Source organism: Notamacropus eugenii, chromosome 6 (genome assembly GCF_028372415.1).
Source record: "Notamacropus eugenii isolate mMacEug1 chromosome 6, mMacEug1.pri_v2, whole genome shotgun sequence".
Lineage (NCBI taxonomy): Eukaryota > Metazoa > Chordata > Mammalia > Diprotodontia > Macropodidae > Notamacropus > Notamacropus eugenii.
Genome location: NC_092877.1, coordinates 200,085,352 through 200,107,933, shown reverse-complemented (window position 1 = coordinate 200,107,933; position 22,582 = coordinate 200,085,352). Strand labels below are relative to the sequence as shown.

The 22,582-nt window shown below is 38.1% G+C and overlaps 1 protein-coding gene across 1 annotated transcript in view; it reads right to left on the bottom strand.

The window, feature by feature from the left end:
• Positions 1 to 13,535: 13,535 nt before the first annotated feature.
• The window catches only part of MRPS9 (mitochondrial ribosomal protein S9), a 93,744-nt gene continuing 84,697 nt past the window's right edge, over positions 13,536 to 22,582 (bottom strand). The window contains exons 10-11 of the mRNA XM_072621745.1: positions 20,154 to 20,323; positions 13,536 to 13,743 (exon numbers count right to left, since the gene is read on the bottom strand). Of these exons, the coding sequence (XP_072477846.1) occupies positions 13,652 to 13,743; positions 20,154 to 20,323 (262 nt within the window). The 3' untranslated portion in view covers positions 13,536 to 13,651. The remainder of the gene's footprint in view (positions 13,744 to 20,153; positions 20,324 to 22,582) is intronic.

Genomic DNA, 22,582 nt, shown 5'->3' with positions numbered 1-22,582 from the left:
CTTTGTGAAAAACAACACCTGACATTTCCATGTTACTTTGAGCATTACAACAAAATATCTTAGCTACATATATAGCATGTATATGACAAAAAAAGCATGCATTTGGTGATGCATATATCTCTTTTTCTTCTCACTTAGAACAAGGTAGGGTACAAAGCGGGAACTTTAGGAGACAAGAACGTATGTAAAATCATAATGAAACTGACAGTAAGTATGATTTATTTTATAGAAATCTGCCTTTCAGCCAACCCCCATCTCCCATGAATACATAAATCCTATCATTTCAGGAATATCTTAGGGTAGTATTTTACTTACTGTGGCACTGTTTATTTTCATCTAAGATGTTTGGAAAAGTATCTTCTAGATCTAAGATTCTATGGCTGGGACTGTAGGAATTCTGGCACAAATTTCACTTCCGATCGATATTACAAACAACAAATTTGTCTTTTCCTTGCAGCTTATGAAACTGTGGCTTCAGTTTTTTTTCTCCCAATATAAAATATATGTACATATTTGCTCACATCTGTCAGCATAGAAAGAGGAAGTGGAATTGGGGGAAATAGGGTAAGCTAGCCCTTAGAGTATCTTACTATTCTAAGAGTTCACTGGTATGGGGACTCCTTCCTCCGAAGCAAAATGCAACCCCTTCATGCTTTGGTAAGGGATTCTGCATGAGTTGGCGTGGCCCAAATATTGACCAACTCTTTTGGTGATAAGTCTGTCCAAATTTATCTGTGATTGTTCTCAGATCAGTGGGGCCCTAGTCAAAGTCTTTCCTGGTTAGAAGAACCTGATAGAGCTTATGCTTTGATAATCTACCCTGAGGCATCAGGGTAGGGAACTTTAGACACTGCATTACCCTCTGAAATCAGGTTGAATGAAATTGAAGTTCAGAGTAGCTCATAAATTTTTCATTTACTTTAAAAAGTATTTTTACTATTGTCAGCTCAATTGGCTTTATGCTTATTGTTTCTGGGGAGACATATATAATGCTCTAGCCCTTCCAGCGTTTTATTTTGTAAACATTTCACTACTGGATTTAGTAGTTTCAGTGGTTCCAAATGTGTATCCCAATGACGTTACAGTAACTATGTGTTAAGTGGAATCACATAAGAAATCAAATCAGATACCTATAATAAGTCCTACAACTACATTCAGACATTGTCCAGGAATCCGTAGGAAGAATTTTCTTCCTCTTTTTTTCCTTCTATTTCTTTTACATAGGTAGTATGTTCCTATGTCCTGAATTCCTGGCTGTTGCTGACTTACCAGATGCTAGTATTGAAGTGCTACAAAAATTAAAAGGGAAGAAATACGAAGCTGAAAGCACAGGTTTGATAGGAATGTGAATTATAATCATTTCAGATCAGCACATTTTTATATCCCTCTGAGGTACTTAGTCAGTATTGGGGCAGAAGGGATTCTTCCTTCACCAATGCTGTCTAGTCATGAAGGAATCCCTCTTCAATTTCAACTTAGTGTTCCTATGATCTCTTGAGGTGTCTTGTATGGCTTTGACATACACATGGGAGACAATTGATTTGAGGTGACATTTTGCCTGCTGAATCTTAAGCATTTTTGGAGTCAACAAATAAACACAGTGAGATCTTATATCATCTACATATTTTAATCAATTGTGTGAATGTAAGGATGTAGTCTACTGTGAAATGTCATTTGTGGAAGACTGCCCATTTTCTTAATCATACATTTTCCATGGATGTCCTCAATGCACGTGTAATTATTTACAGGAAAATTTGGCACATGCCTTCCCCCATGCATTTGTACAAGTGGTGCCCCATGTCTGGAATGTACTCTTCTCACCTCCACTTTTCAGAATCCCTACTTTACTCCAAAGCACTGCCCAAATGGTACTTTCTGAATGAAAATTTGTCTTCTTCCAAATAATTTGTACTCTTTTCCTTTTAAAATTATTCTGTACTTACTCATTCATGTACACACCACATCTTGCCAGTAAAACACAAGTTCTTTGACAGCAGGATCCATTTTGTTTCATTATTGTATCACTAGCATCTAGTATAGTACCTTATACACAGCTTGTTGAACTGCCCCTGAGTCCTTTGTTACAATGACTATTGTGGATAAGTTCTAAGTTGCATGTGTATGCGTGCACCTGTACTTGTGTGCAATAATAAGGTTCAAGATTTTCCCCCCTGTATACTTTTGAAATATTCCCGTATTTTGGATACCTTGAGAATTGATCCCATAAAATTGCATTCCCTTTAGCACAGGCCTCTTCTATTTATTTGATCAAGTAGAACACACCAGTATATGATGAAGTATCTGCTCAATCAAGCTACTGTAACTAAACTTGGTTGTCCAGTCCAGTGGGCAAAATTAGTATAACCTGTGCATCTTTCTAAAAATGCCAGTTGTCATAATGACAAACCTTTGTGTGTGTGTTCATCCTTCGTTGCTGAAGAAGACTATGCCATCAGACAAATGATGACATGACTTGCACTTGACTTTGTTTTGAGTGAGGGAGAGCTGTGCAGGTCACCAGCCTCACTTCTCCTCCAGAGCCATCTGAATCCAGTGACCAGATATTCATCAGGATGACTGGAGATGATCCAGGATGAGGCAATTGGGGTTAAGTAACTTGCCCAAGGTCACACAGCTATTGAGTGTCAAGTGTCTGAGGTGAGATCTGAACTCAGGTCCTCCTGACTCCTGCACTGGTGCTCTATCCACTGCACCACCTAGCTGCCAAACCTTTGTAGACTCTAGAGGAAACTAGAGGGCACAATGGAGAGAACACTGGCCCTGGAGTCAGGAAAACCTGACTTCAAACTCCGCCTCAGATACTTATTAGATTTGTCATGTTGGGCAAGTCACTTAACCTATGTCTGCCTCAGCTTTCTCATCTGTAGAAAGGGGATAGTGATAACACCTACTTCCCAGAGTTGTTGTAGGATCAAATGAGATATCTGTGAAGTGCTTTTCAAGCACTGAAAAGTATTACATAAATGCTAGCTGTTATTATTACAACTCCATCTCGAGGAAAATGAAGCTTCTCTCTATATTATTATCTAAATGCTTAATGACAATACTAATAATATAGTAGTGTAACTACTTAATCATAACTGCTTAAAATAAGCCCAGTCTTAGCACTCATAATTCAGTCACAAGACTAGTACTACTAGTTCATTGTTCTGAATAAAAATGTGATTATCAACATTGAAATGACAATTTTATTTTTAAAGAATCTGGCAGTGGGTTGGGGGATATGGCTCCTGAGATATTAGAACACAACTCTAAATACACTAATTTAATGATTAAGGCTTTGGAGATGAAGAGTTCTTCTCCACTGAAAATGGTGACACAGTATTACAACTTTTGCTTATCATCTCTCTCAGACCAATTTACATCTCTTACAAAAAGAAGGAATTTAATAGGCAGTGAAACTAAGATCATCGCAATTCAGAAAATTGCATGTGAAAAATCATTAAAGCAGAATTTAGAGATTATTCAACTGCAGAAGAGAATTTACAAAAAGTTTGATTAGTATGTATGGTGTTTTCAACAGGTGTCAAAAAATATGAATCTAGATTAAAGTCAGGAGAGGAAAAAACTACTTTTCCTGCCTTGTTTCTTCAAGGTTGCCTTTCAAGTGCAGTTCCTAATTTCATTAGATTGTAAACTACTCCATCTTGTGGTTAAACAATGCAGAGCAGAAACCTTCCCAGGGCTTTAAAACAGAATAAAATTACCAGACAAATCTCTTTAGGACTTTAAATGAACCGTCAAACCAACACACACCCACTTTCAAGAAGGACATGCCATAATTTTTTTTGTAAAATGTGTAATAGAAATAAAATTTCATTCCTTTTGAATATTTCTGTAGCTAATGTTGTCCCAAGATTTGAGTCTTTTAGCTAAAATACTTTTCCTTTAAGAATTATATTTTCATTTTCAAATTTCCCTATTTTCTGCTTTAACTTAACTTTCTGTCTTAACTTTCTTTAAGTTTTATCAAGCTTCAGAATACAGATGTTCACAACAGAGATTAGAATTGCATTTGAATTCACAGCTGAATAGTTAATGTGATTTGGAGAAGCACATGAACTATCCAAAAGTCAAAATTTAAAAATTCAGAAGAGATAATCCAAGTCATTTATATCTGTTTGGAATATGTTTTATATATGTGCATTATCTAACTTTATATTACTTTGGAGTACTGGAAAAAGTATACTATATTAGGAGACAGGAGACTTAGTCCTGGCTGTACAACTAACTAGCCATAAGTTTCTGGGCAAATCACTTAACTGTTCCTTGGATCCCTTCACTATGGGTAACACTGACCAATGCCAGTCGTATCTGTTACCTGATAAATAAATGGGGTAGGTTTCTCTAAAAAGATCAACAGGTGAAAATGATGGGATAAATCTGGTAAGATGAAACTTAATACGGATAAATGTAAAAGCTTACCCTTAAGTTAAAAAATTCATGTTTATAAGTTCAGGAATGAGAAGTAAAGCTAAATAAACCTATAGAAGAAGGTTTGGTGGATGACAAGCTCAATGAGTGTGAGATTATAGTAAAGAAAACATATATAATTGGGTTGCATTAACAGAAACACTGCATTCAGAACAGTCAATCAATAAGCATTTATTAAATGCCTGCTATGTGCCAGGGCCTGGGCTAAACACTGGAGATACCTAGGAAAGCAAAAGATAGTCCTTGCTCTCAAAGAGTTCACCGTCTATTGGAAGGAGATTATCGTCCTATTACAGAGAGCTTGTGATGCCTGGCATCAGGGAAGCCCAAGTTCACATCTGATCTCAGACATCTAATAGCTGTGTGACCCTGGGCAAATCACTTAAGTTCCATTTGCTTCAGTTTCCTCAACTGTAAAAAAAATCCTCACAGGGTTCTTGTGAGGATAAAATGAGATATTTGTACCTTTTCCATCTTCTGGGTAGACCATGATATTGTTATTCAACTTTGAAGGAAATATTGGAAAGTTATTTAGTTTCAGGCATCTCATTGAAGGAAGGACAATGACAAATTAAGACACATCCAGGACCGTGAGCAGGCTTGAGACTTATTGTTTTGTCCTTTGTGTTAGAAGGGGGCCAATGACATTATGGAGTGGTGTCTTGACTTGTGCAAGAATTGGATTTAAGTGAGGCAGAATTACACAGTCATCAGACTCACTCTCTCTTCCAGAGTCATCAAAGTCCAACTGAAAGACAAAAGTCAAGATGACTGGTGATGGTTGGGGATGCAGTGGATCACCTTGATGTCTCCGATGTCTGACCAAGCTCTAAGTATTTCACTCACCTGCTTCAGCCACTTTTATGGCCATTGGAACAAATTGTTCTCATCTGTACATTCCAACAAGGGAAGTATTCACATGCTGGGGGTAGACAGCTCCCAACTCAATGAGTTCGAGGCCTGTTGGCTACTTTCCACTTGGTTTAGTCTGTCTGATGTGGCCATCGCACATGCTAAGCTTCTTGGAGCCACAGAGAGAGTTGAGTGTCAAGTAGACATCAAAGGTGGATGAGCAGCCCTGAAATAGGTTCAGCAAGCTCTCGCACCAGAGGTTCCAGTTCTCCTTGAACACCCCACAAATGGTATTCTGTAGACCAACATTTGGTGAAGGAGGAGAAGTCCTGTGGAGGCCTGGAGGCATCTCTTTTTGAGCTAGAAAATTCTGTGCCTCTGTAAGGTAAGGAATTCCCCTGGCTGGGGAACCCTATACCTCCCCCGTAAACATGGAGTGTTCTTTTTATACCAAAGGAAGAGGCCAAGTATCTCCAGACTGATTGTAGGTAGCAGTTTAATCAATCATTATGAATACTTAAAAACAGGGGTAGTCTTTGGTTTGAGGCTACAGCCAAACAGTTTAGTGGATCCCTGCTAATGAACCCCCCAAATCCTTGTGGTAATTATAGAAAACAAAGGGAGGAGCTAAAGAGTGCATCGCTACTGACTGATGGATATTGATGTTTTTCCCAGAGGTAATGAACTTGGGCATTAAGTCAATGTTATGCTCAAACATAAGTTTGTTTATTGATCATGTACTGGTCATAATATTCTTGTAATGGTTTTTATAGGTCAATCTTAGGTTATGATTCAGGGCATTCAGTATCTAAGTTATGATTTTTAACAGGTGACCATGTTTGGGCTTTCACCTTTAACAGAGTTTAAGTTTTTATGGCTTTTCACTCATCACTAAATTTTATGGCTTTCCCCCAATTGGCACCCCACCTCCTAGGGAGGCCAAAAAGATCTAGCTCCTTCACTGCTCCTGATTTCAATTGCAATTGAAAAGTGTTTGACATTCAAAAAAGTTCCCTCCCAGTATCAGAATAGGACTTGACCTTCGGATTCAAAGAAGAAACTGGGGTTGTTAAGTCTGGAGGAGATGGGGTGGAGATATGATAGCTATTTTCAACTATTTAAAGGGCAGTCATGTACAAGAGGAATTAGCCTTGATTTGCTGAATTGTAATGAGGTGAATTATAAATAAATATGTAGAAATTACAAAGACAGATTTTTGAGTTGATACTAGGAAACACTTATAGAAACTCGCATGAGAACTAAATTGGAACATTCCAAAAATATTTATAAATGTAACTGGAAGGAAGACAATAAACAGATATAAAATGAAAGACTACTACTGTTTCTACAACAAAGTATTCCATTGTCAGCATTCATGAAAATCTTACATTTAACTCTTAACAACTTAGCACCTGATGGTGGAAATGGCACTTACAGTATATTTGGAAAAGCTGAATCTGACCATATATATACAGAAGCAAACTATACTGTAAGTAATATAATTTCATAGATACTCTGGTAATGACTTTCAAGGTTTCTCAAAGAAAGGAATATTTTAAAACAATAGAAAACATTTTGAAAGGCAATAGTACTGCCAAAATTATCAATCGATCATCAATTACCAATCAATACATGTATTTTCTCATCTCTTATAGTAGAGATGGCACATTGTTATGTTTGTCCTTCATTTTTGAAGAGGACCACAACATTAGGAAAACAATGACATGACTTGCGGTTGATTGATTTGAGTGAGGGAGGGCTGTGCAAGGAAACTAGCCTCACTTTCTCCTCCAGAATTGGGTCTAGTGGCCAGACATTGATCAGGACTGCTGGAGATGGCCCAGGATGCAGTGGGACACCCTGGCGAAGGCCTTTTCAGGTTCTCATTTTGATTGAGGTAACACCTGTTCAGTGAATTGGCCTCTTTAAGAAGTGAGTCAAAGGACGGCCCCTTTAATTAGAAAAAGAAAAAAAATCAAACTGGGAGGGGTAGACCCTCAGGGTTTGGAGTTAAAAGAGAAACAGTAGCCACTGACATTCACTCTGAGCCTGCAGGGCCCAAAATATAGAGATGGCACATACTCACTGAGAGGATATCTTCACAAAAACATGACAAAAGAACAAGCAAGCTTTTGTAGATGAGTTTCCACAGAATACAACTTCAAGAGGCATAGAGAATCCAAGGTTGTATTGTATTTATTTATTTTTGATGATGAAAAAGCATTTGATTCAGTAGAATAACAATTGTTTTCCAATCAGGTCTCATTTTTATGTTAAGTTCACATAAGATCCTTTGAGACATAGAACACAGTGCTGTTTAATGGTTTGTTATCTATAAAGGTATTTGCCGTTATCAATCAGTCAGTCAATAAACATTTATTTACTTATTTTAAACATTTATTTATTTTTAGTTTTCAACATTTATTTCCACAAAATTTTGAGTTCCAAATTTTCTCCCCATCTCTCCCCTCCCCACACCCGAAAACACCAAGCATTCTGATTACCCCTTCCCCCAATCTGCCCTCCCTTCTAACACCCCTCCCTTCCCTTATCCCTGTCTTCTCTTTTCTTGTAGAGCAAGATAGATTTCTATACCTCATTACCTGCATTTCTTTATTCCCAGTTGCATGTAAAAACAATTCTCAACATTTGCTCCTAAAACTTTGAGTTCCAACTTCTCTTCCTTCCTCCATCCCCACCAAGAAGGCAAGCAATTCGATATAGGCTATATATGTGTACTTTTGCAAATGACTTCCATAATAGTCATGTTGTGTAAGACTAACTATATTTCCCTCCATCCTATCCTGCCCTCATTTCTTCTATTCTCTCTTTTGACTTTGTCCCTCCCCAAGAGTGTTTACTTCTAATTGGTCCCTCCTCCCATTTGCCCTCCCTTCCAACAACCCTCCCACCCCCCCCTTACCCCTTTCTCCCATACTTTCCTGCAGCATAAGATAGGTTTTCATACCAAATTGAATGTGCATGTTATTCCTTCCTTGAGCCAAATATGATGAGTAAGCTTCAATTTTTTCCTTCTCACCTCCCCCCTTTTCCCCTCCATTTTTTTTAGCTTTTCATTTTTTTAATTCATTTTTATTTATTTTTTATTTAACTTTTAACATTCATTTTCACAAAATTTTGGGTTCCAAATTTTCTCCCCTTTTGTCCCCTCCCCCCACCCCAAAACACCGAGCATTCTAATTGCCCCTATCACCAATCTGCCCTCTCTTCTATCATCCCTCTCTGCCCTTGTCTCCATCTTCTCTTTTGTCCTGTAGGGCCAAATAACTTTCCATACCTCTTTACCTGTATCTCTTGTTTCCTAGTGGAAAGAACAGTACTCAACAGTTGTTCCTAAAACTTTGAGTTCCAACTTCTCTTCCTCCCTCCCTCCCCACCCCTTCCCTTTGGAAGGCAAGCAATTCAATATAAGCCAAATCTGTGTAGTTTTGCAAATGACTTCCATAATAGTCGTGTCGTATAAGACTAACTATATTTCCCTCCATCCTATCCTGTCCCCCATTACTTCTATTCTCTCTTTTGATCCTGTCCCTCCCCATGAGTGTTGACCTCAAATTGCTCCCTCCTCCCCATGCCCTCCCATCATCCCCCCCACCCTGCTTATCCCCTTATCCCCCACTTTCCTGTATTGTAAGATAGGTTTTCATACCAAAATGAGTGTGCATTTTATTCCTTCCTTTAGTGGAATGTGATGAGAGTAAACTTCATGTTTTTCTCTCACCTCCCCTCTTTTTCCCTCCACTAAAAAGTCTTTTGCTTGCCTCTTTTATGAGAGATAATTTGCCCCACTCCATTTCTCCCTTTCTCCTCCCAATATATTTCTCTCTCACTGCTTGATTTCATTTTTTTTTTTAAGATATGATCCCATCCTCTTCAATTCACTGTCTCTATGTGTGTGTGTGTGTGTGTGCATGTGTGTGTGTGTGTAATCCCACCCACTACCCAGATACTGAAAAGTTTCAAGAGTTACAAATATTGTCTTTCCATGTAGGAATGTAAACAGTTCAACTTTAGTAAGTCCCTTATGACTTCTCTTTGCTATTTACCTTTTCATGCTTCTCTTCATTCTTGTGTTTGAAAGTCAAATTTTCTTTTCAGCTCTGGTCTTTTCATCAAGAATGCTTGAAAGTCCTCTATTTCATTGAAAGACCAATTTTTCCCCTGAAGTATTTTACTCAGTTTTGCTGGGTAGGTGATTCTTGGTTTTAGTTCTAGTTCCTTTGACTTCTGGAATATCCTATTCCATGCCCTTCGATCCCTTAATGTAGAATCTGCTAGATCTTGTGTTATCCTGATTGTATTTCCACAATACTTGAATTGTTTCTTTCTAGCTGCTTGCAATATTTTCTCCTTGACCTGGGAACTCTGGAATTTGGCTACAGTGTTCCTTGGAGTTTCTCTTTTTGGATCTTTTTCAGGAGGTGATCTGTGAATTCCTTGAATACTTATTTTGCCCTCTGGTTCTAGAATCTCAGGGCAGTTTTCCTTGATAATTTCATGAAAGATGATGTCTAGGCTCTTTTTTTGATCATGGCTTTCAGGTAGGCCCATAATTTTTAAATTGTCTCTCCTGGATCTATTCTCCAGGTCAGTTGTTTTTCCAATGAGATATTTCACATTATCTTCCATTTTTTCATTCTTTTGGTTTTGTTTTGTGATTTCTTGGTTTCTCATAAAGTCATTGGCCTCCATCTGTTCCATTCTAATTTTGAAAGAACTATTTTCTTCCGTGAGCTTTTGAATCTCCTTTTCCATTTGGCTAATTCTGCTTTTGAAAGCATTCTTCTCCTTATTGGCTTTTTGAACCTCTTTTGCCAGTTGAGTTAGCCTATTTTTCAAGGTGTTTTTTTCTTCAGCATTTTTTTGGGTCTCCTTTAGCAGGGTGTGGACCTGCTTTTCATGCTTTTCTTTCATCTCTCTCATTTCTCTTCCCAGTTTTTCCTCCATCTCTCTAACTTGATTTTCAAAATCCTTTTTGAGCTCTTCCATGGCCTGAGCCACATGCCTACTTTCTCATCTCTATAAAAATTTTAAAGAGAATGAGCTACATCATATTCAGAGTTTCCTTGTGTGTATAAAAACATGTGAAGGAAATACAAGATTTGCTAACAAATTTCTAAAGTAGAGGATAGAAAGGAGAGTACTAAACATAATCCAGTTGACAGATAAATAATCAAGACTTAAACTCGTATGTTTCAACTTAGCATTTGCAAAGTTACTACTAACTTTGTGTAAATAAAAGTCTAACAACTGGTGGGGAGGAGAGAAGTTTAGAAGACAAACTGGCCTATCCAAAGTAGTTCTTCCTCCATGAAGGTTTGACTACTTCAGCCCAAACTAACCTCTCCTTTCTCTAAATTCCTATGACTTTTTCTATACCATATGATTTAGGACTTATTCTCTAATTATGTGATAAGGAATAATAATTCTTTCATCAAGTATTTCAGTTCAGGAAATCATTACAGAAGCATGTATATATACTGTCTTAATCTTGTCTCCCCAACGAAATTATAAGGTTCCATGAAAGCTGGCCCTCAAAGTACCTAGGACAGCTATGGGTATACAATAGTTATTCATTAAGCCTTGATAGTCCATTCTACTGTACATCTCTAAGAAGTAGGCAATGAGAATTTATCAGTATTTCTTAGATAAGGAAATGAAATAGGAGGTCACCCAATGACTAGGAGGCAGAAAGAATATTAAAATTTATACTTGCACGAGTCTCTAATGATTAATAATTTAATTTTATTTGAAATATTATTAGGAATTTTATATTACCTTCACACAGGAAATCCCCTTACACCACCTATGGAAAAACATACTTTCTCACCCTAAAGGATATCTTACAGTTACAAAAAAAGAAATCCAGGTTGTTATTGGAGGAAAGTTTTAAAGAACAGTTAGCCTCATGAAGTAATAATAGCACACTCGGAAATGTTTCAATGAAAATTAGATGAAACTATGGGAAGATCTCTATACGCTTTTCCTATTTGCCATGAGCTGATGTAGTCCACACTGTGATACCTTCTCTGGAAAAGATTAAATCTTTTCCAGAATATAACAGAATTCAAGGAAAACAAAAGAAGCAATGTTTTCACAAAAAGATTTTACTTCATTTGTAGACTTGCACATAACCCACTTGGTTTTTCAGAGCCTCAGCTGCCTTTGCTTCATAATCTTCAGGCTTTTTTTGATTTCTTCACATAGAAGCCCACAGTTTCTCTGGGATATATTTCATGTCAGCTGAAAAGGGAGCTTGGTCATAGTTTCTCCTTATTGTGGTCACATATACTCAATGTTGGTAATGCAGTAAGCATACTGAAACTTGGTAAATATGTGTAAACTATTCAGAGAGTGCCATCTAATGGCTCTGTCAAATGTAGTCTACATAAAACACTGGTGGAAGTTTCTGGAGAGAGAGAAGACTGCTTATGTGCATATTTTAAGAGTGATTTCATATTTTTCTGATATCCAATAGACTATAAAGTCCTTTAGTAAAGGAACCATGTATTTTAGTTACCTGTGTAGTCCTCACAGTAAGCAGCACAGCTCCCTGTCCATAAGTGTTTTAACTCACTCAATCAACATCATTTATTAAGCACCTACTATGAGAGAGGTGTTAGAAATAACAAAGATAAAAATGATAAAGTCTCTTTTTTTATGAAGCTTCTAATTTGGCCAGAGGAGATGACATGTACATATCATGTACTTACAATGGGGAGGAAGACAAAGTTGGGGTGAGAGGAAATGAAGTAGCATTAAAGGAGACTTAGCAACATGAACCTTGAAGTTAAACTCAGGGGTCTAAGCAGAGATGGAGTTAATCCTAGGCAAGCGGCAGGGAGGGGGTCAGCAAGACAAAGGCAGAGTGATGGGATATGGAGGGCTAGGTATGAGAAAGGTGGCCAGTTTGGTTGGACCACAGTGTGTGAATTAAGGATAGTAATGTGTAATAAGACTGGAAAGTTATATTTAGGACAGGTGTTGATGGGATTTAAATGACTAACAGGAGTTGGTATTTGATTCCAGTGACAAAAGGGAGCCCCTGGAATGTGTTGTAAGGACATGACATGGACAAAATTATGATTTTGGATAACTTACAGGAAAGCTTTTTTTTTTATTATGACTATCTTTTCAGTGTAATGGAATTTTCTTTTTAAAATCATAGACTAAGAGCTAGAAGGAATCTCAAACGTCGCCTACTTCAATACCTTTGTTTTACAAATGAGGAAAGCAAGATTCAGAGAAATTAAGGGACTTACTCAAGGTTATACAAGTATTAAGTAGAAAACCCAGGATGTGAATGCAGATTCTGACTCTAGTGCTCTTCCTAAGCTACCTGGATTCTGTCCTTCCTGGGACCACCCTGGTCTTTCCTGCCCTGTCATTCCTATTTCACAGCAGGGGCCATGCAGCCTCTCTGTACTATCTGGGATCACAAATCCTCATCTTTAGCCATTTCCTACACCTTTCTATTCCCTCCCTTCTGCCTTTCCCTAAGAACTGTAATCAAATACCCACTATCACAGCCTCTGAAAGGTGAGTTACCGGATAGCTTTAGTGTTCCACTCACCATCTTTCCAAGACTGATTTCCCAGACCACAAGTCCCTTCCCTGGTCACTACTCTTATCTATGTGTGATTTCCTCAATTAGAATATAAGCTAATTGAGTACTGGGATGATTTTACTTTTATATTTGTATCTTCAGTGCTTAAAGAACAGTGTTTGGCACATAGTAAGTGCTTAATAAATGCTTTCACTCATTCATTCTACTAAAATAAAAAAGTTTTCCAAACAATATAGTTAGAGGCATCTCCAAAAGTCCTACTCAAGTGGAATTATCAAAGCCTATGCCACCAAGATGTAAGTACTGTTGGAAGATTTTATAAAGCTGAAAAAGATTCAAATATGGCCCTGAAGATAGACTGCACTTGAAGAACAACCCTGTAAAGGAGATATGCTCACTACTCAAGTATTCCAGCAGGTGTGAATTTTTTTTTGAGGGAGGTGACAGGATCAAGTAATGAGAAAAAAATCTCTTTTGGCTTCAATTTCCTCATTTGCAAAATGAGGGCGTTGGATTAGATATTTGCTAAAATTCTCTTCAGTTCTAATATTCTATAAAACATGTTTCTAAAATAATTTTCTGAGAGGATTTTAAAAATAAAGGAAAACAAGCTGGACAGAAATATCTCTGTGTGTATGTGTAAGTTGTTAATTTTCAACTTTATTGACATCATTAAGTTTGGAAATAAACTACATAGATAAAAAAAATTTCTAAAAGTACTGCCCAGCAGAGTCAATCCTTTTCTTTGAATAAGACTTAGCGTTTCTTCCAGGTGAATTTCCTGCGGGCTCCCTCTTGGCCTGGTTTTTTCCGTTCTTTGACACGAGGATCAGGGGTCAGCAGACCAGCTGAAATACAAGATGAAAAATAATGAGTCATGGGATTTACATGTTGCCTAAATAGGGAAGAAGGTGGATGAAATGTAATTTGTAAGTAATGGGGAGAAAGAATGAAGAAAGACAAATTCAGATCAATTCTTTGTGTGGGGGATGAGGAACTGGATGCACCTGGGATTTCAGATGGTACAGGAAACTTCCATTGAGGAAACTCCTTCCACAAATACAGATGTGCAACTGTTTTGAAATTCCTGGTTTTTGAGAGTCACACTTAGGGCACCCAATCAATAACCCCCTCCCAAATATATAATAAAACTGCATTTGTGAGTTGCCATTTGAAAACTGTAACTAAAGATTAATAAAGATATATAAATGTCAGTGTGATTGATTTAAGATAACAGGTATGGAATATATACAGCAAATAAAAAATTTTTTCCCCTAATTCAATGTAAAGACAATTTTTAACATTCATTTAAAAAATATTTTGAGTTTCAAATTTTCTCCCTCCCTGCCTTTCACCTCCCCTCTCCGAGACAGTAAGCAATTTGATATTAGCTATACATGGGCAACTAGGCAAAGCATATTTCCATATTAGTCATGTTGTGAAAAAAAGACCAAAAGAAAAAAATCATGAAAAACACGCAGAAAGTGAAAAACAGTATCTTTGATCTGCATCAGACCCCATCGTTTCTTTCTCTGGACGTGTATAGCATTTTTCATCATGAGTTCCTTGGAACTATCTTGGATCACTGCATTGCTGACAACAGCTAAGTCATTCAGAGTAGATCATTATACAACATCGCTGTTACTACATACTGTGTTTTCCTGGTTCTGTTCACTTCACTTTGCATCGGTTTGGGTTTTTCTCAAATCAGCCTGCCCGTCATTTCTTATAGCACAACAATATTCTATTACAAGTATATACCACTACTTGTTCAGCCATTCCCCAACTGCTGGGCATCCCCTCAATGTCCAATTCTTTTACGTATAGCAACTTGAAGGGCCAAACTGCAGACTTGGGCTGGAAGAGTGTATTCACTATGGTTACCCCTTGGATTTCTTGCTCATTACTCAGTGTGAGGTTCTTCTTTCTTCCTTGCTGGATTAACTGTGAGAGAGTTGGGCTGTTCTATTCCTACCACTTTGCCATATTAAGGAGAGTCTGAATTAGATTTTTTTGGTGAGAGGTAGCATGTTAAACTAAATAGAGAGTTGACTTTAGAGTCAGGAAGGCCTGGTTCAAGTCTTGCCTCTGGCATAGCTGTGGTCTAGGATAAAAGTTAAGCCTACAACCATGCAATGATTACCTTTCCCACTTTCCCCTATTCCAGAAACTCATTGCTGCCCTCATCCTGGGAAGGCTTTATCCTGAGACTAAAGCCTTAGAGGTAACTGAACTGAATCCTCAATCTCCCCCAATCACACTCCACCCATCTTACTGATTTTGTTCAATCCCTATTTTCTTGTTCCATGGACCACTCCCTTATTGCCATCCTCCCCCTTGCCCCTATATTCTACCCTGATGTGACCCATCTCTTCCACTGTGCTCTCTAGAATGCCTCCTCCACAGGTAACAAAGTTGGTTTTATCTTAAACCTGTTTGTTTCTTGATCTTTCCATCTTCTATTCACTGAGACCTGGTTCTTTCCCCACAACCTCTCCCTACCTGCCACTATGGCATCTCTTCTCTGGCTACTCTTTCCATACTGGTTGCACTTTCACTCATTCTCCATAACTCATTGGATCTCATGGAGGCATTGGAATACTCACAGCTCTCCTTTGTCATTTTCAAGCTCTTTTTCTACCCCCATAACTTGGAAAACTCAACCTCAGAGGTTCATTCAAACCTTCTATATCACCCAATCAAGACTCTTAGTATCTCCTGACCTCTATGACTTCTCCTTTCCTCAGTGAGTTCTCTCCTCTCCTCTCCAACTACTGTTCTCATACTAGGGGACTAGTAACATACATAGTAACAATCTCCCAACCTTAACCTCCAAGTTCTTCAGTTTATTTTCTATAACTACTTGTCCACCCATCTCAGCTACACAAAGAAGTACAGAGTCATACCCTTGGCCTTGCTAGCATCCACAAGTATTCTACATTTATGTTCATGAACTCTGAAATTCTTTTATGTGATTATAATCTGTTGTCATTTCAGTTCTCCCCCACTTTGCAACCCCTAAGCCTTCTGCTCTTTACTTTTCCTTTCCCATCTTGACCTCTTGGTGAATCTGTTTCATTCTATACTGTCTGCTTTTTAATCATCTGCTCTCTTATCCTATCACTGACCTTGCCTTGTCAAGCCTCAGTTTTGGACTGCTTTTACTCATGTGCTGCTGAACAAAGCTTTAGAAAATCATGAAACCCAGATGACTGATCTATTACAAATTAATGATACATAATCTCAACAGGCCCCTAACTGCTGGTGGAATAGCCAAGATGGCCAGGCAATTCTTTCATACGCCCCTAACTGATTTATTCTATCATTCACTCTAGAGGGTTCTCCAAACCTTTTCATCCCTCCTCAAATCTCTCAAGGCCCCCTTGACCATGCAACCCTCTCAGCTGAGAACTTTGGATCACTGAAAAATTGAGGCCATTCACCAAAAGCTCCCTTTTATCTCACTTCAATCATATTCTTTCCACCATTATCTCTTCCTTCATTCCTATTTCATATGAAGAGGTGGCCCTTTTCCTTGAAAAGGCAAATCCTTGCACTCAATCCCTTCATCTCCTCTTTTCTAACAGAACACCTCCCCACCATCCACACTCTCTCATTAATAACTTGAGTCTAAAACAATACAATTGACAAAGGGAATTTCCTCAGTGAGTTTCCAAATGAAATCATAGATCTGATCCAAAAAAAGAATATTTGGTAAGAAGAGAGGAATAAGCATTTATGTAGTGTCTACTATGTGCCAAGTCCTGTGCTAAGTGCTCTTACATATATTAATAAGAAACAAAGTCAACTGACTAACAAAAAGTGTTCAAGAACTGATACTCTATTGCTTTAATGACTGTATATGGTTGATACATTAACAGTTTATATTTAAATGGATATTCTAAGGTATTTAAAATTAAATAGGTAAAACAGAGTAGTTTGCTTGAAATACAATATTACTTGTCTGATAAATCATTTTCAAAGATAGCATAAAGATTACCTTTGCCTTAGGCACAAATAAATTTACCATAAACTCCAAAGATCCCAATAAATGAGGTTGTCCAATACTGTGTACTTTGTCCAAAATTTACAAGGATTTCTATCTATTTCTATTTATAGTCCTATAGTTCAAGAAAGACGCAAAAGCAGGGGAAGAAAATTAAATTTTAATTATCATCATAATGGTAAAATGAAAATGTTTGCTAACTTTTTTTTATTTTTTTATTTTATTTTATTTTATTTTTTTAAATTAATTTATTTAACTTTTAACATTCATTTTCACAAAATTTTGGGTTCCACATTTTCTCCCCTTTTGTCCCCTCCCCCCACCCCAAAACACCGAGCGTTCTAATTGCCCGTCTGCCAATCTGCCCTCCCTCCCTCCCCACCCCTTCCCCTTTGGAAGGCAAGCAATTCATTATAGGCCAGATCTGTGTAGTTTTGCAAATGACTTCCATAATAGTCATGTTGTGTAAGACTAACTATATTTCCCTCCATCCTATCCTGTCCCCCATTACTTCTGTTCTCTCTTTTGATCCTGACCCTCCCCATGAGTGTTGACCTCAAATTGCTCCCTCCTCCCCATGCCCTCCCTTCCATCATCCCCCCCACCCTGCTTATCCCCTTATCCCCCACTTTCCTGTACTGTAAGATAGGTTTTCATACCAAAATGAGTGTGCATTTTATTCCTTCCTTTAGTGGAATGTGATGAGAGTAAACTTCATGTTTTTCTCTCACCTCCCCTCTTTTTCCCTCCACTAAAAAGTCTTTTGCTTGCCTCTTTTATGAGAGATAATTTGCCCCATTCCATTTCTCCCTTTCTCCTCCCAATATATTTCTCTCTCACTGCTTGATTTCATTTTTTTTTTAAAGATATGATCCCCTCCTCTTCAGTTCACTCTGTGCACTCTGTCTCTATGTGTGTGTGCGTATGCGTGTGCATGTGTGTGTGTGTTATCCCACCCTGTACCCAGATGCTGAATAGTTTCAAGAGTTACAAATATTGTCTTTCCATGTAGGAATGTAAATAGTTCAACTTTTGTAAAGTCCCTTATGACTTCTCTTTGCTATTTACTTTTTCATGCTTCTCTTCATTCTTGTGTTTGAAAGTCAAATTTTCTTCTCAGCTCTGGTCTTTTCATCAAGAATGCTTGAAAGTCCTCTATTTCATTGAAAGACCAATTTTTCCCCTGAAGTATTCTACTCAGTTTTGCTGGGTAGGTGATTCTTGGTTTTAGTCCTAGTTCCTTTGACTTCTGGAATATCCTATTCCATACCCTTCGATCCCTTAATGTAGAAGCTGCTAGATCTTGTGTTATCCTGACTGTATTTCCACAATACTTGAATTGTTTCTTTCTAGCTGCTTGCAATATTTTCTCCTTGATCTGGGAACTCTGGAATTTGGCCACAATGTTCCTAGGAGTTTCTCTTTTTGGATCTCTTTCAAGAGGTGATCTGTGGATTCCTTGAATACTTATTTTGCCCTCTGGTTCTAGAATCTCAGGGCAGTTTTCCTTGATAATTTCATGAAAGATGATGTCTAGGCTCTTTTTTTTGATCCTGGCTTTCAGGTAGGCCCATAATTTTTAAATTGTCTCTCCTGGCTCTATTTTCCAGGTCAGTTGTTTTTCCAATGAGATATTTCACATTATCTTCCATTTTTTCATTCTTTTGGTTTTGTTTTATGATTTCTTGGTTTCTCGTAAAGTCGTTAGCCTCCATCTGTTCCATTCTAATTTTGAAAGAATTATTTTCTTCCGTGAGCTTTTGAATCTCCTTTTCCATCTGGCTAATTCTGCTTTTGAAAGCATTCTTCTCCTCATTGGCTTCTTGAACCTCCTTTGCCAACTGAGTTAGCCTACTTTTCAAGGTGTTATTTTCTTCAGCATTTTTTTGGGTCTCCTTTAGCAGGGAGCTGACCTGCTGTTCATGCTTTGACGGCATGTCTCTCATTTCTCTTCCCAGCTTTTCTTCCACCTCTGTAACTTGATTTTCTATGAGCTCTTCTATGGCCTGAGCCTATTGAGTGGGCTGGGATATAGAGGCCTTGACTTCTGTGTCTTTGCCTGATGGTAAGCATTGCTCTTCCTCATCAGAAAGGAAGGGAGGAAATGCCTGTTCCCCAAGAAAGTAACCTTCTATAGTCTTATTTCTTTTCCCTTTTCTGGGCATTTTCCCAGCCAGTGATTTGACTTCTGAATATTCTCTTCACACCCACTTTTCCTTCGGATCCTCCCAGTCAGCACTTGGGGTTTGAGATTCAAATGCTGCTTGCCAGCCTCAGGGCTTTGGGTGGCGGCAGGGCTGCTATTCAGTGTGAGATTAAGTTCAGGTGCTCAGGTCGGGGCAGGGCCGCCTCACGGGTTCACTTCCCTCAGGGGGTTTATGCAGAGACCTTCAACAATGGATCCAGGCTCCTGCCTGCTTGGGGAGCCCCGGTCTGCTCCTGCCTCCACTGTTGCCTCCCGAGGGGGCCTGAGTTATGGGGGCACCCCACTCCCCTCTCGACCAGCCAAAGAGACCCTCTCACCGACCCCTGTCACCTGTGGGTGGAGGGACCCGCGTGGCCGCTGGAGATGCCGTCCCTGAAGCCCGCTCGGATCTTTTTGTCTCGGTGCCGCGGCTGCGGCAGGGCTGTACTCAGCTCCCAGTCCCGGCGCCCAGTCCACGGCGGGAAGGACTTTTTGCGAGAGGTTTGCAGGTCTCTCTGGAACAGAAATCTCCCTCGCTCCAATGTTCTGTGGCCTCTGGGTGCAGAATTCGCCGTGAGTTACTTTTTTGTAGATGTTCTATGGGTTGTGGGTTCGGAGCTATGTGTATGTGCGTCTTTCTACTCCGCCATCTTGGCTCCGCCCCGTTTGCTAACTTTTAAAACAATAATGATGACATTATAACTAGCCAATAGAAACTTTTATCATAATAATATGGGAAACAGCCAAATATATAGTCTCACAAATACAGCTGAGATACCTGCTTCATACACAGGGCAAATGGGCATACCTCAAGGGCAAAATATATTTCCCAAACCTTCAGGCAAAGGAACATGTTACCAATGTTAAACAGACAGTTTCCTCCTAATTCAAATTAACTACTTTGGCAGAAATTAAGACTAAAAATTATTGTTGTAAGTTCAAAGTGTGATAGTTGATGTCAGTAAAATTAAATGTTTAACAATGTTATTTTAATATTAATTTCATGCAAATATTAAAAGTTAGGTAAACTGATATTACTGTGAAAAAATGCCTTCTTAAGTTCATACCTTGTCTCATCCATTCTACTTCATTTTCAGAGACAAAACTACATAGCGCATTTGCAGTAGCTAGGCGAACTGCTCCTGCTTGTGCAGATCTCCCTCCACCTGAGACTGTGCAGTCCATGTCATGCTTGCCAAGGCGGTCAAGGAAATGGAATGGGAACATCAGTTGTTCTCTGTCAATATATATACAGATATAAATATATTTTAAAATAAATACAAGTTAGTTCTATATGCACAAAATATATATGCATCAATACTTAATCTTTTTTTATGCCTGTTATTTAACACATTAAGGTGAGATATAAAACGGCTAACATGACAGGAAGAAGTATGGTACAGCATACAGAATAACAGCATGTCACCGAGGCTTTAGTCCTGCTTCATCTAAGTACTGGCAAATCACTTGACTTTTCTGTGTTTATAAATGTAAACAGTAGAAAGTCACTAAAACGTGTTTCTTTCTTATCCCACAAGGATTTTTGAAGAATGAAGGGAATCTACAGACTTATTTTTTTGAAACAATTAATTACTTTAATAAAATTACTTTATATTTGTGCTTTGACCATAAAATGCTTTGAGTTAACTGCGTAAAACCATCATCTTTGTTTTCTACAGTCATGACTTTGATATAATTAGTTTACACAATTACTAATGATGACACTTAACCTTTTTACATATTAGATCTCAATATATTTACCTACACTAACAATCTTAATCAGCTTTGTAAAATGAAGCAATTGTAGTAGCCATTTTAGTAGCATTACCTTTTGTACTGAGTGACTCAATGTACAACCTTAGGGTAAGCCACTTCAATTAATATTTACCTAAATGAGATTTCAAAATAAAGAAAACAGCTCAATTCAATGTAATAAACACTCATGAACCACCTCCTATGCTTAAAGCTGTGCCTGAGTCCAGAAGAGGCACAGACTCAGACATGGCCCTGCGCTCGTAAAACTTACAAACATGACACTTTCAACTTTTTTTTTCACTTTGCTTCAAAATCTACTCAACATTTTTATTTACAAGGAACAATATTATTTCCAACTGCTGCATCATAGCTAGGTTTCTCTCTCTGTCAGTCTTGCTTTCCAGAACTGACGCAATGCTTGTTACTGGACAACTATAGTTATAAGATGGATAATAGAAGAACGCCAAAAGCAGGTGCTATGTGCAGAATATTGGTGGAATAATCACAAAGATGGCAGAGAGAAGAAAAACTTTAAAAGACACACTGAAGAACAATTTCCAGAAACATCAGGCCCTGGGCCATTGTGGCAGAATTCTGGGAGGTAACTATGGCAAAAAGATCAAAGTAAATATACCTTGATAAGACACAAAGTTGCTCTTTTTCTCTCCAACAAAAGTTTTAGGATAAATTTTTAGGCAAAATGGAAGAGCCAAACACTGTGGCAGGCTATAAAAACAGTGCAGACAGTGAATGACACTTAATCTTTTACTACTAGCCTTCAGGAACATGTAAATAGGCATAAGGAAATTTCTTACTAACATTAAAACACTGAAATACAAGGAAATTTGTAGAATTTCCGTTCTTGGATTTGTTCAGGAAAATAAAAGACCATTCTAGATGGTTTAGATCAGCAATTCTCAGATTTTTTGGTCATATGGCCCCTTTACATTCTTAAAAATTGAGGCCTCCCCCCAAGAGCTTTTGTTTATGTAAGTTATATTTATTGTTATTCACCATATTACAAATTAAAATGTCTTAATATTATTATTATTAATAGCTTTTATTGCACAGACCCCCTATAAAGATTTAAGGAATCCCCGGGGGTCCCCAGACCGCAGTACTGTTTTAGATATTCAGGAGCCTTTCTTCTGTCACTTTGACTTGCAATTTTTAGCTAAAGAAATTTAGTTTGATGCACTTAAACAGAGCTAAACTAGTATTATCATTTTGTTATTATAGTTCACATTTATATAGCACTTTACATAGGAAGAGGACATCTTCAGGTTAGGAAAGCCCATCTTTCAGAGTTGTCTAGAGATTTGAGGGGGTCACGTACCCAAGATGTAAGAGAAAAAGGACTTGAACCCAGGTTCTATGATTTTGTGGCTGGCTCACTTCTACAAGGCCACACTGGCTCTAAAAGAACTTTATATACATGACCTCAGCTGATTCTTACAACGGAGATAGGTACCACAAGTATTATTCCCATTTTATAAATACAGAAGGTTCAAAGGGGCAGTATATGAATCCAGTTCTTGACTGAATCCAGGTTCAGGGAGATTTCCAGAACACTTTTAAATGCTGGTTTTAGGACTAGAAGCCTGCGACCAAATAGAAGCTTTGCTGATGACAGCTTTGGGACCTCTTGGGTTCTTTGTTTCCAAATCCATAAAATGAATGGATCAAACATTAGGCCCTTTAAGATCTCTTTAAACTCTAGATATGTGACTCTCTGCTGCCT